Raw genomic sequence first — 15,728 nt, forward strand, 5'->3', positions numbered from 1 at the left:
TTGTTACTTCCTTCATAAAAGCACCCTCAGAGTGTTTTTTTTGTGGCTTCATTCACACAGTTCTAACAACCTTCCTGCTGCTGCTCCGCCCTCTCCACTGACTCACTCAGGAAGAGCCCGACGTCTGTAATGTAATGTCTTACGGCCTGATTTTAATTTATAAAACAGCTTTTTCATGATTTCTGTTGTAAGAAATTAAAAAAAAAATTAAAACAAAGGAGGCGTCCGCGAAAACAAACGCCCCCCCCCTGAGCGTCTGAACAGACGTCATGTTTGCACTGAAACCTGTGAAGAAGAAGCTCTTTCTAACCTACTCTGGACACGCCTGTTCTTTTTTCTTACCTAACGATGATGTCACAGAGAAAAGCATGTTTGGCTACGAGTTGTATGTTTTAGCGTGTGTTTTAGCGTGTGTGTTAGCGTGTGTGTGTTAACGTGTGTTAGCGTGTGTGTGTTAGCGTGTGTGTGTTAACGTGTGTGTGTTAACGTGTGTTAGCGTGTGTGTGTTAGCGTGTGTGTGTTAGCTTGTGTGTGTTAACGTGTGTGTGTTAACGTGTGTTAGCGTGTGTGTTAGCGTATGTGTATTAGCGTGTGTGTGTTAGCGTGTGTGTTAGCGTGTGTGTTAGCGTGTGTTAGCGTGTGTGTTAGCGTGTGTGTGTTAACGTGTGGGTGTTAACGTGTGTGTGTTAACGTGTGTTAGCGTGTGTGTTAGCGTATGTGTATTAGCGTGTGTGTGTTAGCTTGTGTGTGTTAGCGTGTGTGTGTTAGCGTGTGTGTTAGCGTGTGTGTATTAGCGTGTGTGTGTAAGCGTGTGTGTGTTAGCGTGTGTTAGCGTGTGTGTGTTAGCATGTGTGTGTAAGCGTGTGTGTGTTAGCGTATGTGTGTTAGCGTGTGTGTATTAGCGTGTGTGTGTTAGCGTGTGTGTGTTAGCGTATGTGTGTTAGCGTGTGTGTATTAGCGTGTGTGTGTTAGCGTGTGTGTGTTAGCGTGTGTGTGTTAGCGTGTGTGTGTCAGCGTGTGTGTGTTAGCGTGTGTGTTAACGTGTGTGTATTAGCGTGTGTGTGTTAGCGTGTGTGTGTTAGCGTGTGTGTTAGCTTGTGTGTTAGCGTGTGTGTTAGCGTGTGTGTGTTAGCTTGTGTGTGTTAACGTGTGTGTGTTAGCTTGTGTGTTAGCGTGTGTGTTAGCTTGTGTGTGTTAGCGTGTGTGTGTTAGCTTGTGTGTGTTAGCTTGTGTGTGTTAGCGTGTGTGTGTTAGCGTGTGTGTGTTAGCGTGTGTGTGTTAGCGTGTGTGTGTTAGCGTGTGTGTTAGCGTGTGTGTGTTAGCGTGTGTGTTAGCGTGTGTGTGTTAGCGTGTGTGTTAGCTTGTGTGTGTTAGCTTGTGTGTGTTAGCTTGTGTGTGTTAGCTTGTGTGTGTTAGCGTGTGTGTGTTAGCGTGTGTGTGTTAGCGTGTGTGTGTTAGCGTGTGTGTGTTAGCGTGTGTGTTAGCGTGTGTGTTAGCGTGTGTGTTAGCATGTGTGTGTTAGCGTGTGTGTGTTAACGTGTGTGTGTTAACGTGTGTGTGTTAACGTGTGTTAGCGTGTGTGTTAGCGTGTGTGTTAGCGTGTGTGTGTTAGCTTGTGTGTGTTAGCGTGTGTGTTAGCGTGTGTGTTAGCGTGTGTTAGCGTGTGTGTTAGCGTGTGTGTGTTAACGTGTGTGTGTTAACGTGTGTGTGTTAACGTGTGTTAGCGTGTGTGTTAGCGTGTGTGTTAGCGTGTGTGTGTTAGCTTGTGTGTGTTAGCGTGTGTGTGTTAGCGTGTGTGTTAGCGTGTGTGTATTAGCGTGTGTGTGTAAGCGTGTGTGTGTTAGCGTGTGTTAGCGTGTGTGTGTTAGCATGTGTGTGTAAGCGTGTGTGTGTTAGCGTATGTGTGTTAGCGTGTGTGTATTAGCGTGTGTGTGTTAGCGTGTGTGTGTTAGCGTATGTGTGTTAGCGTGTGTGTATTAGCGTGTGTGTGTTAGCGTGTGTGTGTTAGCGTGTGTGTGTTAGCGTGTGTGTGTCAGCGTGTGTGTGTTAGCGTGTGTGTTAACGTGTGTGTATTAGCGTGTGTGTGTTAGCGTGTGTGTGTTAGCGTGTGTGTTAGCTTGTGTGTTAGCGTGTGTGTTAGCGTGTGTGTGTTAGCTTGTGTGTGTTAACGTGTGTGTGTTAGCTTGTGTGTTAGCGTGTGTGTTAGCTTGTGTGTGTTAGCGTGTGTGTGTTAGCTTGTGTGTGTTAGCTTGTGTGTGTTAGCGTGTGTGTGTTAGCGTGTGTGTGTTAGCGTGTGTGTGTTAGCGTGTGTGTGTTAGCGTGTGTGTTAGCGTGTGTGTGTTAGCGTGTGTGTTAGCGTGTGTGTGTTAGCGTGTGTGTTAGCTTGTGTGTGTTAGCTTGTGTGTGTTAGCTTGTGTGTGTTAGCTTGTGTGTGTTAGCGTGTGTGTGTTAGCGTGTGTGTGTTAGCGTGTGTGTGTTAGCGTGTGTGTGTTAGCGTGTGTGTTAGCGTGTGTGTTAGCGTGTGTGTTAGCATGTGTGTGTTAGCGTGTGTGTGTTAGCGTGTGTGTTAGCATGTGTGTTAGCATGTGTGTTAGCATGTGTGTGTTAGCTTGTGTGTTAGCGTGTGTGTTAGCGTGTGTGTTAGCCATTTATGAAGCTGTGTTGCAGACGTCAACTCCTTGTAACTGCATTGTGAAGTAACTTAACTTTTTGCTGTTTATTTATATTTCTACTACTGCAAAAGTTGCATCGGCTTCCAGGTTTAGAAAACACCCCGAGAAAATACTTATATTTATCACAAAAATGAGTACTCCATGGTGACAGAGGTACAATATATCATCTAAATGCCCATAGTTTACTTTGGAAAGGCTAAAAGAGCAGATACAGATCCTTTACATTCTCCCACAGGACTTCTTTATTATAAAGTCAGGACAACAAAACAGATCATTTCACAATCAGTTTCACAACAATAATATTAAACACATAATACAGCTCTCGATTCAACAATGTAGCAACAGACTGACTGAACTGAGTGAGTATAATTATAAAAGCTCCCCTGAGAGGAAGAGCGAATGGAGAGCAGCTGTGGAGAGCGGGAAAACCTGAAGTGGAACAGTTCAATCAAAGGGGCCGGGAGTGAATGACAGAAGAAGCAGAATCATGACATCCACTGCTCAATAAAAGTCTCTGTGAAGACGAGGTCGGTTTTGTTGCTGTATTTACAACATAATCTGTGAAAATACATTTACTCTACAATAGGGACGGGCACCGTTAAACGGTACCTACTTGGAACCGACCGAAAAGGTCGGGGGTGGTATCGGAAAAATAAAATTCCTTCTGTGCCAGTTTTCGGTTCTTTTTCTCTCCAGACCCGCATTGAGTCTCAAAAATGCACGTATGTGCAGATAATGAGCCGCTTCAGCACAAATGGAGTGAAGAAAAGCTACACCTTAAAGCTCTAACTCACAGGCCTCTTCAGACTTCAGACGCCAGAACTGGAGTAAGAATTGGCCTTAAAGTAAAGCAAAGCTACAACTACTAAACTTCTGTAATAGAGACGGCAGAGCCACGGTCTGAGTCAGGACTGAGTCAGGACTGAGCCAGGACTGAGCCAGGTCTAAACCAGGACTTACTCCGGTCGTAAAACCCAGAGCTAAACTAAACCAGTTATAAACTAGGACTAAACCAGGACTGAATAAGAAACTTTAGTTTTTAGGCAAATTGAAAAGCCAAACCAAGCAGTGACAACAAAAGAGACGTCTTTATCTTTAGCGACAGACCAGGAGGCGGAGCTTACGTGCTGTTGGGCGTGGCTTACGTGCTGTTGTTACAACTTTACAGCAGCTGCAGAGAGGGGAGTATCCAAGCTTTGTTTATAGAAAAGTGAGCGCTCACTCTGTATCAGACATTGTTGGTACAGTTTTGGTAAATGATGAGTGTCAGAGTGAGGCTCACACCATGTGAGGATCTTTGACGTGTGGAGCTTTCACTTCGTCAAAGTGCAGTGAGTTTAGAAAAGTTTATCTGAAAGAAACCGTGTCCTGATGTGGATCTGACTCTGCAGCTCAGGAGGGAATAATGTCCTTTCTCTGTTTTATCTCTGCTGAAGTGGAAATTCTGCTCAAAACACGAGGTTACAGGCGACGCTGCTGCTCCTGTGGAGCCTCTGTTCTGCTGTTTTCAGTCTTTTTCCTGAATGATACTTTTAATACACGTCATTTTTATTGAATTAAATAACATAGGTATCGAAAAAAGTACCGTTCAGGCACCGGAACCAAAAAGCAGGTATCGTTAAAGTACTTGGTATCGAAAAAAACGAACAGTACCCATCCCTACTCTACAACTACAAAACGTCAGGTACCCAGCTTTAATTATTCAAATGAATGTAAGAAGATTAGTTTGATCAAATCAGTGTTTTTTGTCATTTTTATCAAATCACAGACGTGTCAAAGGTCACACACTGATGCGATAAGACAGAAACGCTGGAGGAGGTGAGGACGGACTCGATGACGGCTGTGGAGAACTGAGACATCTCGGTTTCCTCAGGAAGGGCATCCTTTACAGCTCTTCGACGTCATCATGTGCATTTTGAGGTCATATGAAAGAAGAAATGTTTTCTGACAGACTGTACAGCTGTATGGTCTCTCTCCGGTGTGTCGTTTCATGTGTGTATTAAGAGAAGACTTTTGGGTAAATGATTTGTTACACATGGAACAGCTGAAAGGCTTCTCCCCTGTGTGAGTGACCATGTGCCGTTTTACTTCAGCACTATTCCCAAACCTTTTCTGACACACTGGGCAGCACGGCCTCTCACTGCTGTGTGTTTTCATATGTAAATCCAGAGCCCCCGATTGGAGAAAGGCTTTCTCACAGAGTGTACAGCTGTAAGGTCTCTCTTCAGTGTGTCGCCTCATGTGTCCTTTAAGAGAAGACTTTTGGGTGAACGTGGTGTTACAGATGGAACAGCTGTAAGGTCTCTCCCCTGTGTGAGTCACCATGTGTCTTTTAAGGTCAGCATAAGCCCCGAACTTCTTGGGACAGACTGTACAGCTGAACGGTCTCTCGCCAGTGTGTATTTTCATATGCAAGACGAGATAACCCCTTTGAGCAAACGTTTTCTTACAGACCGAACAACTGAACAGCTTCTCTCCGGAGCTGACCGGAGCTTTCCAGTCCGAGTCAGAATGAGAGTCAGAATCAGAACCAGAGGAGTTGTCCACTTGTTCCTCTGTCACAAAGTCCGTCTCCTCTTGGTGCTCAGTTTGCTCTTCGCTCTTCACGCAGACAGTAGTGAACTCAGGGAGCTGCTCTTCCTCCTGTTTGACGCTCTGCTCCTCTGGTTCCTCTGGTTCCTCTTTAATCTGTGGAGTCTCTGGGACGTCCTGCATCAGACTGGGCTCAGGACTACAGCAGATCTCACCGTCTGCAGGAAACAGTGGGAAAATTAGTAAAGTTAGTGGCTCATTGCACTAATATTTCTCCTACTCCAGGAACAGTTACTACAAAGTACTTCATTTCAGTGTTTAAGTAGAAGTACTGATACTTGGGAGAAACAGTTATGGTTGGAAAACGTGGAAGAGCTTGGTAGCTTCTGTCTTCACCTGGTTTGGAGCTATAGAGGAGGAGAGGCTAAATGCTAACGCCGTCTGTGCTGTGTTTACGTGACTGAGGACACGCGTGAAGACCAGATGTACACATGAACTCGTCTAAGCTCAGGTAAGAACAGATCTCAGTATGGAAAAACGGTGGCCTGTTCCTTTAAGGCAGCTTTAACACTTCTGTTTTTCTTCATGCAAATCGTAGCAGGTTCATAGACATGTTCTGATGAATCTTTTGAAGGTTCTACATGTGAAGGTCACCATCTCTTATCGGATACATTATGGGCTCTTATTTGTATCTTCCACCTTTTTAGCTTGTTTTTTGGGGCTGTTTTTAACCCAATGTTAACATAAACCATCAGCCTGACATGACTTGATGTTCTTCACACGGTTGTAACTGCAGCATGTTTTTATGGAGTAAAACAGGACACACTGACCTGACTGTGAGGACTCGTCGCTCTTCACACAGACGGTGATGAAGTGTGGGAGCTGCTCTTCCTCCTGGTGGACGCTCTGCTCCTCTGGTTCCTCTGGTTCCTCTTTGACCTGGACGTCTGTAACAGAAAACAGAGACAATCAGCAAATCACAAAACTCATCATTTTGCAAAAGCTGCTCAGCTGTTTTCAACCATCGACCACATTTAGGTCAAAGCCTCGTCAGAACTCATTAATGAATGTTCAGACATTTTGAGATTTTACCTCAGATACAAATTAGCATCTACTCAAATTCAATGTTTCTGCTTTTTTGAAAAGATAATACAGATAAACCACACGTTAGGTGTAACACGGTCTTCCCTATTCATTTGTTTGGGGGATGGAACGTTCAAGTTAAATCAGGTCAAAAATGTGTACATTTGTAGAAACAGCTTATTTAAAAAGTATCATCTTATCTTTAAATCACAGATCTTTCACAGCGCAGGGGAAGCAATGCTGTGTGTGAACGTTCAGCATGGACCCACCATAGAAGTATTATCATCCATTTAATTTAAGCTGCAGACGTGACGACACACGATCCCTCATATAAACAACTTGTTCGAGCTTGTCTTTAAAATACACACTTCACATTTACGACATAAATCCAGATTTTCAGCAAATTTAAGACTTATAACTTAAGGCGCCATATTCACAAGATTAAAGACAAGACTTTTTAAGGCCATTACCTTTTTGATCACAGGATAGTTGGAACAGCAACCAAACAAAGTAAGCAAACAAACAGGAATACGTTTATATGTCAGTTGAATGACTTGAACTCTCCCTAAAATCCATAAAAAATACACTGATGTGCCACCAGGACGGCCTATTGTTTTAGCAGTTGGTTCATTGACAGAAAACATTTCTGCCTTTGTGGATAATTCACTTCAGCCTTTAGTCACATCATTGCCTTCATGTTAAGGACTCCACGGACTTTTTAAAGAGGGGGTATTCTGCTTTTTTCAGTCCCATAGCACCAGTCTATATCACACTACAATGATGACAAACCTTCTGTTGGTCTGTAAATGCAGTAAATTAGAATAACTGCCTTGTATAAAATTGCTCTCTCAAAATGGGATGGGCTCGCGCACACATGCAGCTCTGCCCAAAAGGTATGCAGAAGACCAGACCGGACAGCCCGTGTGTGGAGTGCTGCAGAGTCAGACCTGACTGAAGTGCGCAATCATATTTGTGAGATTGATGCTGCGGGCGGGGGCGGGGCCACGTTTACGTGTGCACTGCATGCTCTGCTCGTGCTGCTTAATAACAGCTGTTACTAAAGTTTATGTCTTTCCACAAGAGTAGTAAACTATTCGTCCATTTTAAAGTTGGTTATGATCAGATTTCGTATTAATGAAACTAAAAAGGTGATGCGTGTATCTTATTCGAGATAAAAAATAAATAAAAATCCAGAATTCGGGCCCGAACCTCTACCTCTGAGCCTTTCCCACACGCTGTCTGTGGCATCAGTGGGGAGGGGGTTCTGCTGAGGAGCAGTGGTTGGTTACTCGGCTGGTGACGAAAGCTCGGAGGCGTTTCCAGGAGGTGGGGGCGTTCCTAGGAGGACTCAGGCAAACCTATCCCTAAAATGGCTGCCATCAGAGTTTTTACAGATTACTCACAAATATGTGAATGTGCCAAGGCAACACTTCAGGCATGTGTTTAATGAGGGAGTGACAGAATAACATGATGTAAAGCTTGAAAAAGTCAATTTTGCATAATACCCCCCCTTTAAAGCTATTACAGACTATTGAATTTTCAGAAGAACTGAACTGCCAACTTTGGTCATTAAGTTGACTAATTGGTCGATGCTGTTGTGGTCGACCAAGATTTTTAATTGGTCGACAAAATGCACTCACCTGTGCAACAATTAAGATCTCAATTTACAAAAACAGTCCATGTCAAGTCTCTCTTTTGCCTTGGGTTAACACGTCATTATAAAAACAGATATATCACAGTTTTACAGACAGAGTGACGTTTGAATTGTTTGATTGAAATGCTTCTGCTAAATGCTAACCAGTAGCATGCTAACATCTTAAACACTGACTCAGCGGGCAAATGGACTTTGGACGCTAACTAATGCTCTGTTGTTATGCTAACTATTGCTCCATTATTACGCTAACTAATGCTCTATTATTACGCTAACTAATGCTCTATTATTACGCTAACGAATGCTCTATTATTACGCTAACTAATGCTCTGTTGTTACGCTAACTAAAGCTCTGTTATTACACTAACTAAAGCTCTGTTATTACGTTAACTAAAGCTGTTATTGCGCTAACTAATGCTCTGTTATTATGCTAACTAATGCTCTGTTATTACGCTAACTAATGCTCTGTTGTTATGCTAACTAATGCTCTGTTATTACGCTAACTAATGCTCTGTTATTACGCTAACTAATGCTCTGTTATTACGCTAACTAATGCTCTGTTATTACGCTAACTAATGCTCTGTTGTTACGATAACTAATGCTCAGTTATTACGCTAACTAATGCTCTGTTGTTACGTTAACTAATGCTCTGTTATTACGTTAACTAAAGCTCTGTTATTACGCTAACTAATGCTCTGTTATTACGTTAACTAAAGCTCTGTTATTACGCTAACTAATGCTCTATTAGTACGCTTCCTACTGCTCTGTTATTACGTTAACTAAAGCTCTGTTATTACGCTAACTAATGCTCTGTTATTACACTAACTAAAGCTCTGTTATTACGCTAACTAAAGCTCTGTTATTACACTAACTAATGCTCTATTAGTACGCTTCCTACTGCTCTGTTATTGTGCTAACTAATGCTCTGTTATTGGGCTAACTAATGCTCTGTTATTGGGCTAACTAATGCTCTATTAGTACGCTTCCTACTGCTCTGTTATTGTGCTAACTAATGCTCTGTTATTGTGCCAACTAATGCTCTGTTATTATGCTAACTAATTCTCTGTTTTTATGGTAACTAATGCTCTGTTATCACGCTAACTAAAGCTCTGTTATTATGCTAACTAATGCTCTGTTATTATTCTAGGTAATGCTCTGTTATTACGCTAACAATCTGTTATTATGCTAACTAAAGCTGTTATTACGCTAACTAATGCTGTTATTACGCTAACTAATGCTCTGTTATTACGTTAACGATCTGTTATTATGCTAACTAAAGCTGTTATTACGCTAACTAATGCTGTTATTACGCTAACTAATGCTCTGTTATTATGCTAACTAATGCTCTGTTATTATGCTAACTAATGCTGTTATTACGCTAACTAATGCTGTTATTATGCTAACTAATGCTCTGTTATTATGCTAACTAATGCTCTGTTGTTATGCTAACCAATGCTCTGTTATTATGCTAACTAATGCTCTGCTTTTATGCCAACTAGTGCTGTTATTATGCTAACTATTGCTCTGTTATTGTGCTAACTAATGATCTGTTGTTATGCTAACTAATGCGCTGTTATTATGCTAACTAATCTCTGTTGTTATGCTAACTAGTGCTGTTATTATTCTCGCTAATGCTCTTTAATTATGTTAACTAATGCTCTGTTATTACACTAACTAATACTCTGTTATTACGCTAACTAATGCTCTGTTATTACACTAACTAAAGCTCTGTAATTATGCTAACTAATGCTCTGTTGTTATGCTAACTAGTGCTGTTATTATTCTCGCTAATGCTCTGTAATTATGTTAACTAATGCTCTGTTATTACACTAACTAATACTCTGTTATTACGCTAACTAATGCTCTGTTATTACGCTAACTAATGCTCTGTAATTATGCTAACTAATGCTCTGTTATTACGCTAACTAATGCGCTGTTATTATGCTAACTAATGCTCTGTTGTTATGCTAACTAGTGCTGTTATTATTCTCGCTAATGCTATGTAATTATGTTAACTAATGCTCTGTTATTACACTAACTAATACTCTGTTATTACGCTAACTCATGCTCTGTTATTACGCTAACTAAAGCTCTGTAATTATGCTAACTAATGCTCTGTTGTTATGCTAACTAGTGCTGTTATTATTCTCGCTAATGCTCTAATTATGAAAACTAATGCTCTGTTATTACACTAACTAATACTCTGTTATTACACTAACTAATACTCTGTTATTACGCTAACTAATGCTCTGTAATTATGCTAACTCATGCTCTGTTATTACACTAACTAAAGCTCTGTTATTACGCTAACTAATGCTCTGTTATTACGCTAACTAATACTCTGTTATTACGCTAACTAAAGCTCTGTTATTACACTAACTATTGCTCTGTTATTACGCTAACTAATGCTCTGTTATTACGCTAACTAATGCTCTGTTATTATGCTAACTAATGCTCTGTTGCTTTGCTAACTAATGCTCTGTTATTACGCTAACTAATGCTCTGTTATTACGCTAACTAATGCTGTTATGACGCTAACTAATGCTCTGTTGCTGTGCTAACTAATGCTCTGTTATTACGCTAACTAATGCTCTGTTATTACGCTAACTAATGCTCTGTTATTACGCTAACTAATGCTCTGTTGCTGTGCTAACTAATGCTCTGTTATTACGCTAACTAATGCTGTTATTAAGCTAACTAATGCTCTGTTATGACGCTAACTAATACTCTGTTATTATGCTAACTGCTGTTATTAAGCTAACTAATGCTCTGTTATTGTGCTAACTAATGCTGTTATTAAGCTAACTAATGCTCTGTTATTGTGCTAACTAATGCTGTTATTAAGCTAACTAATGCTCTGTTATTGTGCTAACTAATGCTGTTATTACGCTAATTAATACTCTGTTATTATGCTAACTGATACACTGTATTATGCTAATTATGCTAACGGAGCTTAGCTGTTGTTTCGTCTCTCACAGACTCTAAAACATGAACATTATCCTGTTTTCACATTTTATTGATGACCGACATGTCGTTGCTCTAAAGTTTATAAAGTATCTTCAAACCTGATCTTTGTAAAACGACGCTTGGCTTCATCACGGAGTCCAGAAGACGCTGTTGCCTCGTGTTTCTCCTCTTTAACACCTGCACTTCACGCTCGTGCTGCACAATCATTCTGTCGAAAATCTGGGATATTTCCTGGGTCATCACCGCCAGTTTCTCATTTAGTAACGCTTTGAACTCACGCACTCCTGACATCTTTACACGATATAGCACCAGCGATAGCCACTTATCTGTCTACGAGCTGCCCTCCCGGACCGGAAGCCGGAAGCAGGAAGACTTCTTCTTCGGTGGAGGTTCTTCTTCTTCTTCTTCTGGTTTAACGGTAGTTGGCAACCAGCTAAAAGAAGCATTGCCTCCTCCTCCTGTTCCGGAGTATGGGTCAGTGAGCTTACAATCTACATCATTTGTACTTGAGCAAATAACAAAAAAGTGAAAATAATTTTAAAAAAAAATAAATAAAACAACACAAAAAAATAAAAACAAAAATAAAACAAATAAAATAATTCCATTTAACTTCATTTAGTTTAATTTAACTTTATTTTTTTTATTTTTTAAATCGGTGGTTTAATGGCGGTTTGCATCTTTAACAGTGACCAAAAATGTACAAATGTATAAAGTAAAAAACAGAATCAGGTCTAAACGAGTAAAGCACTAATTGAGGTCAAAAACAGGAATCAAACCAGATCTAAACAAGGTCTAAAGGAGTAAAGCACTAAACCAAGTCTAAACTGGGACTACACCAGTTCATTGTAAAAAAAAAAGAAAAAAAAATAAAGTTACTTTGAAAATACAATACTTTTACTCTTAATGCAACATAAAAAATGTAGTGGAGTAGAAAGTATAGATACAGGCTATAAAAAGAAGTAAAAGTAAAAAGCATTCATCATAAAATGTGCTTTAGTATGCTGGTTGTGAATGTTACTTGATTGGTCCATGATTTGCCGACGATCTCGCTTCCGCCTCAGATTGAGCGGCCACAGCGCGGGCCACGTGATCAAACCGGAAGTAGCCTCAGACGGACTGATTTGTTTGTGTTTGGCCTTAAGTCTGGGCTTTTTTTCAAAATGGACATCATTGCAGTGAAAGTCGAGGAGGAATACGAGACAAAGCCACTTCCTCTAAAGGGTTAGTAGACATTTATTCGTGTGTAGTTCACGTTGGCCTCGTTTTTGGACGTTTTCGCGTCTCCGTCTTGTTCTCAGTTTGAGGAAAACATCACTGTGCGCCTGTGGCCGTTTTATGTGAAACCTGCTGAATAGTATCACACAAAGCCCTCGGTGATCGTCTCTGTTTTCTGTTGCAGACGTCCAGGTTAAAGAGGAGCCAGAGGAGCAGAGCGTCCACCAGGAGGAAGAGCAGCTCCTGCAGTTCATCACTGTCTGTGTGAAGAGCGACGAGTCCTCTCTGTCAGGTCAGTGTGTCCTGTCATGTCAGTCTTTCCTAAAACCGTTGAGGAAAGAACAGACTTAGCAGGACCTTTGTTCACTGTTTTGACCTGCGATGAGCAGCAGCTTTACGTTTACCAGAGAGAAGTCTAAATACCAGATGAGGGAGACTCGAGTCAGACTTTAGCCGCACTTTTCAGGACTTGAGACTCAAAAAGACTTGACTTAGACTTGCCTTTTGTGACTTGAGACTTAAACAATAACTTGCTGCAATATTATATTTATTATTGATTTGAGTAGAACTGACAAAATACAACCCGAAAAGGCGACAGAAAATGTGCGTTTCTTTGGATCAAGGGGAGACACTACAGCGTATTCTCCAGTTTGGCTTTACTCAAATCTAAAAGCTTCTTGAAAAAAGAGCATCAACAACGTGCCAGAAAAGCAACAATAAGACAATAAATAAACAAGCGACAAAAACGCAATAAGGGTGACAAAAAAGAGTGACCAAAACATGACAAAAAGGCATAAAAACAGCAATGGAAAAAAATGATGAAAAAAATAAAAAAAAGTCAAAAACCTACAAAAATATGACAAAACTACAAAATAAACTACAAAAAAAACTGCAAAAAGATGACAAAAAACTACTAAATATGACCAAAAAAACAGCAAAATATGACCAAAAAACTACAAAATATGACCAAAAAACTACAAAATATGACCAAAAAACTACAAAATAAACTACAAAAATATGACTAAAAAACTCAAAAATATGACTAAAAAACTACAAAATATGACCAAAAAAACAGCAAAAATATTACAGGAAAAACTACAAAATATGACCAAAAAAACTACAAAAATATGACTAAAAAACTCAAAAATATGACTTAAAAAACTACAAAATCTGACCAAAAAACTACAAAATATGACCAAAAGAAAACTGCAAAATATGACAAAAAACAACCAAAAAAATACAAAAATATGACCAAAAAAATACAAAAATATATGACAAAATAAAACATGACCAAAAAGCTTTAAAATCATGAGAAAAAAAGGTCTTTGAAGGTCTTACCTTTCAAATGAGGCTACACTGGCCTGCAGGCTGTACACTCCAGTCGAGCAGCTTTAGATTTGGGTAAAGCTGAACTGGAGAAAACATGCTCAGTGAAGGCGGGGGGGTAAGAGGTTAAAGTTTAAAGTATAACTGAACAGACTGGAACATTCAACATTTATGAATCCTCAATATTGATAAGAATTAAAATTCAAATCCATGAGCTTTTGTAAAAGTTTGACATTTGCATGTTTTCAAATGCAGATTAAACACATTACCTCTGGTAATGACTTCTTCTTAAGCGTTAAAATCAGATACGTTTGTCCTTTCTGGACTTTGGGAAACGATGGAGCCGATCGTGTAATGAGCCACTGACATTTTCCCTTTGTCTCCTGCAGACGACCAGAGTCAGGAAATCCCAGAGCCTCCACTGATTAAAGAGGAACAAGAGGAACAAGAGGATGAGCAGCTCCCACAGCTCACTGTTGTGTGCGTGAAGAGCGAAGAGCAGGGGCAAACTGACTCGGACAGTGACGACGACTGGGAACCTGCAGCCAGAGCTCCAGCTGCGCAGACGGAGACCGAGGCTGACGGAGAAAACAACGCCCAGATACGAGACCCGAGTCCAGCTGCTCACGCTGTCAGACACAAGCGCACGGCGGGGAAACGAGCGCGAGGAGCGGGGAAACACGAGTGCTCCGTTTGCAAGAAGAGATTCACCGCTAAATACAGACTAGAAATACACGCACGGACTCACACCGGAGAGAAACCCTTCAGCTGTCCCGTCTGCAACAAAACCTTTGCCCAGAAGAACTACATCATCCCGCACATGAAGACGCACACGGGGGAGCGGCCGCACAAGTGTCCGGTCTGTCACAAAGCGTTCCGACAGATCGCCGACGTCACCCGGCACCAGAGGACCCACACCGGGGAGAAGCCCTTCAGCTGCTCCGTCTGCGAGAGATCCTTCACTCAGAAGGGAACTCTCAACTCGCACATGCAGATCCACTCGGGCGAGAGGCCGCACAGCTGCGCCGTCTGCCAGAAACGCTTCGTCCGGAAACAGTATCTGAACGAGCACATGAAGACGCACCGAGAGGAGGCGGCTTTCAGCGGCGGCGGGGGGAGTCAGCCTCACGCGGAGGAGAAGCCGTTCAGCTGTTCGCTCTGTAAGAAGAGCTTCGCCCAGAGGGGTTATCTGGACACGCACATGATCCGGCGACACACGGGGGAGATCCCGTACAGCTGCCCCGTCTGCCACCAAGAGTTCGCCCGAAAGCAGTTGTTTAACAGACACGTGAAAACGCACCGCGAAGAGAGACCGTCCGACCAGTCCGTGTGCCGGAAAACCCGCGTGGAGGAGAAGCCGTTCAGCTGCTCGGTCTGTAAGAAAACCTTCTCCCAGAGGGGCTACCTGGACGTGCACATGCAGATGCACACGGGCGAGCGGCCGTACAGCTGCGGGGTCTGTCAGAAGCGCTTCCTGAGCGGCGCCGACGTGAAGCGGCACATGGTCACGCACGCCGAGGAGAAGCCGTACAGCTGCGGGGTCTGTCAGAGGACGTTCCTCCAGAGGGGTTACCTGGACCTGCACATGAAGGCGCACACGGGCGAGCGGACGGTCACCTGCGCCGTCTGCCAGAAGAGGTTCGTGAACAGCGCGGATGTGAAGCGGCACATGGTTATTCACACGGGGGAGAGGCCTTACAGCTGCTCCGTCTGCGAGGCGGCGTTCACGCAGAAGTGTTCTCTGAAGGTTCACATGAGACGGCACACGGGGGAGAGGCCTTACAGCTGCTCGGTCTGTCCCAAAGCGTTTGTGCTCGCGTATGACCTCAAAGTACACATGATGACCCACACAGAGGACCTTACAGATGTGGAGGATGTTCTTCCAGAGGAGACTCCAGGCTCCGGCCGAGATTCTGCAGTGTGATACTTTAACCTTATAAAGGGGGGGGGGGGGCATATGAAGAATGGTGAGTATCTTTATAAATGATAGAATATTCAAGAGATCGGCCTCCAGGACGCTCTGGTCCTGTGTTTTGATAATGGACTCCTCTATTGTAATGACGATAATTTGTCATCGATCAATGAATATTTCCTTCACAACTTGTCAATCATGACACTGAGCTCTTTGTGGTTATAAGACATTATTTATTAGGGTTGTTTCGATACCGACAACAGGCTTTTATGCCAATCACAAACTCCCCTGGTATCGGTGAGCGCCTGAACCCACGGCTGTGCAATTAATCGAAATTCGATTACGAATTCGATTATTACACTAAACGATT

The 15,728-nt window shown here is 42.1% G+C and overlaps 1 protein-coding gene across 1 annotated transcript; it reads right to left on the reverse strand.

Moving 5' to 3' along the window:
- Positions 1-4,494: 4,494 nt before the first annotated feature.
- LOC306964229 (uncharacterized protein) lies at positions 4,495-11,258 on the reverse strand. Its single transcript, XM_079558205.1, has 3 exons — positions 11,004-11,258; positions 6,035-6,151; positions 4,495-5,422 (listed from the first exon to the last, which is right to left on the reverse strand). Exons 1-3 carry the CDS (start codon positions 11,194-11,196, stop codon positions 4,542-4,544), a joined length of 1,191 nt encoding a protein of 396 aa, XP_079414331.1. The 5' UTR covers positions 11,197-11,258; the 3' UTR covers positions 4,495-4,541.
- Between the last annotated feature and the right edge of the window lie 4,470 nt (positions 11,259-15,728).

This window comes from Gobius niger (assembly GCF_951799975.1).
Source record: "Gobius niger genome assembly, chromosome: 6".
Lineage (NCBI taxonomy): Eukaryota > Metazoa > Chordata > Actinopteri > Gobiiformes > Gobiidae > Gobius > Gobius niger.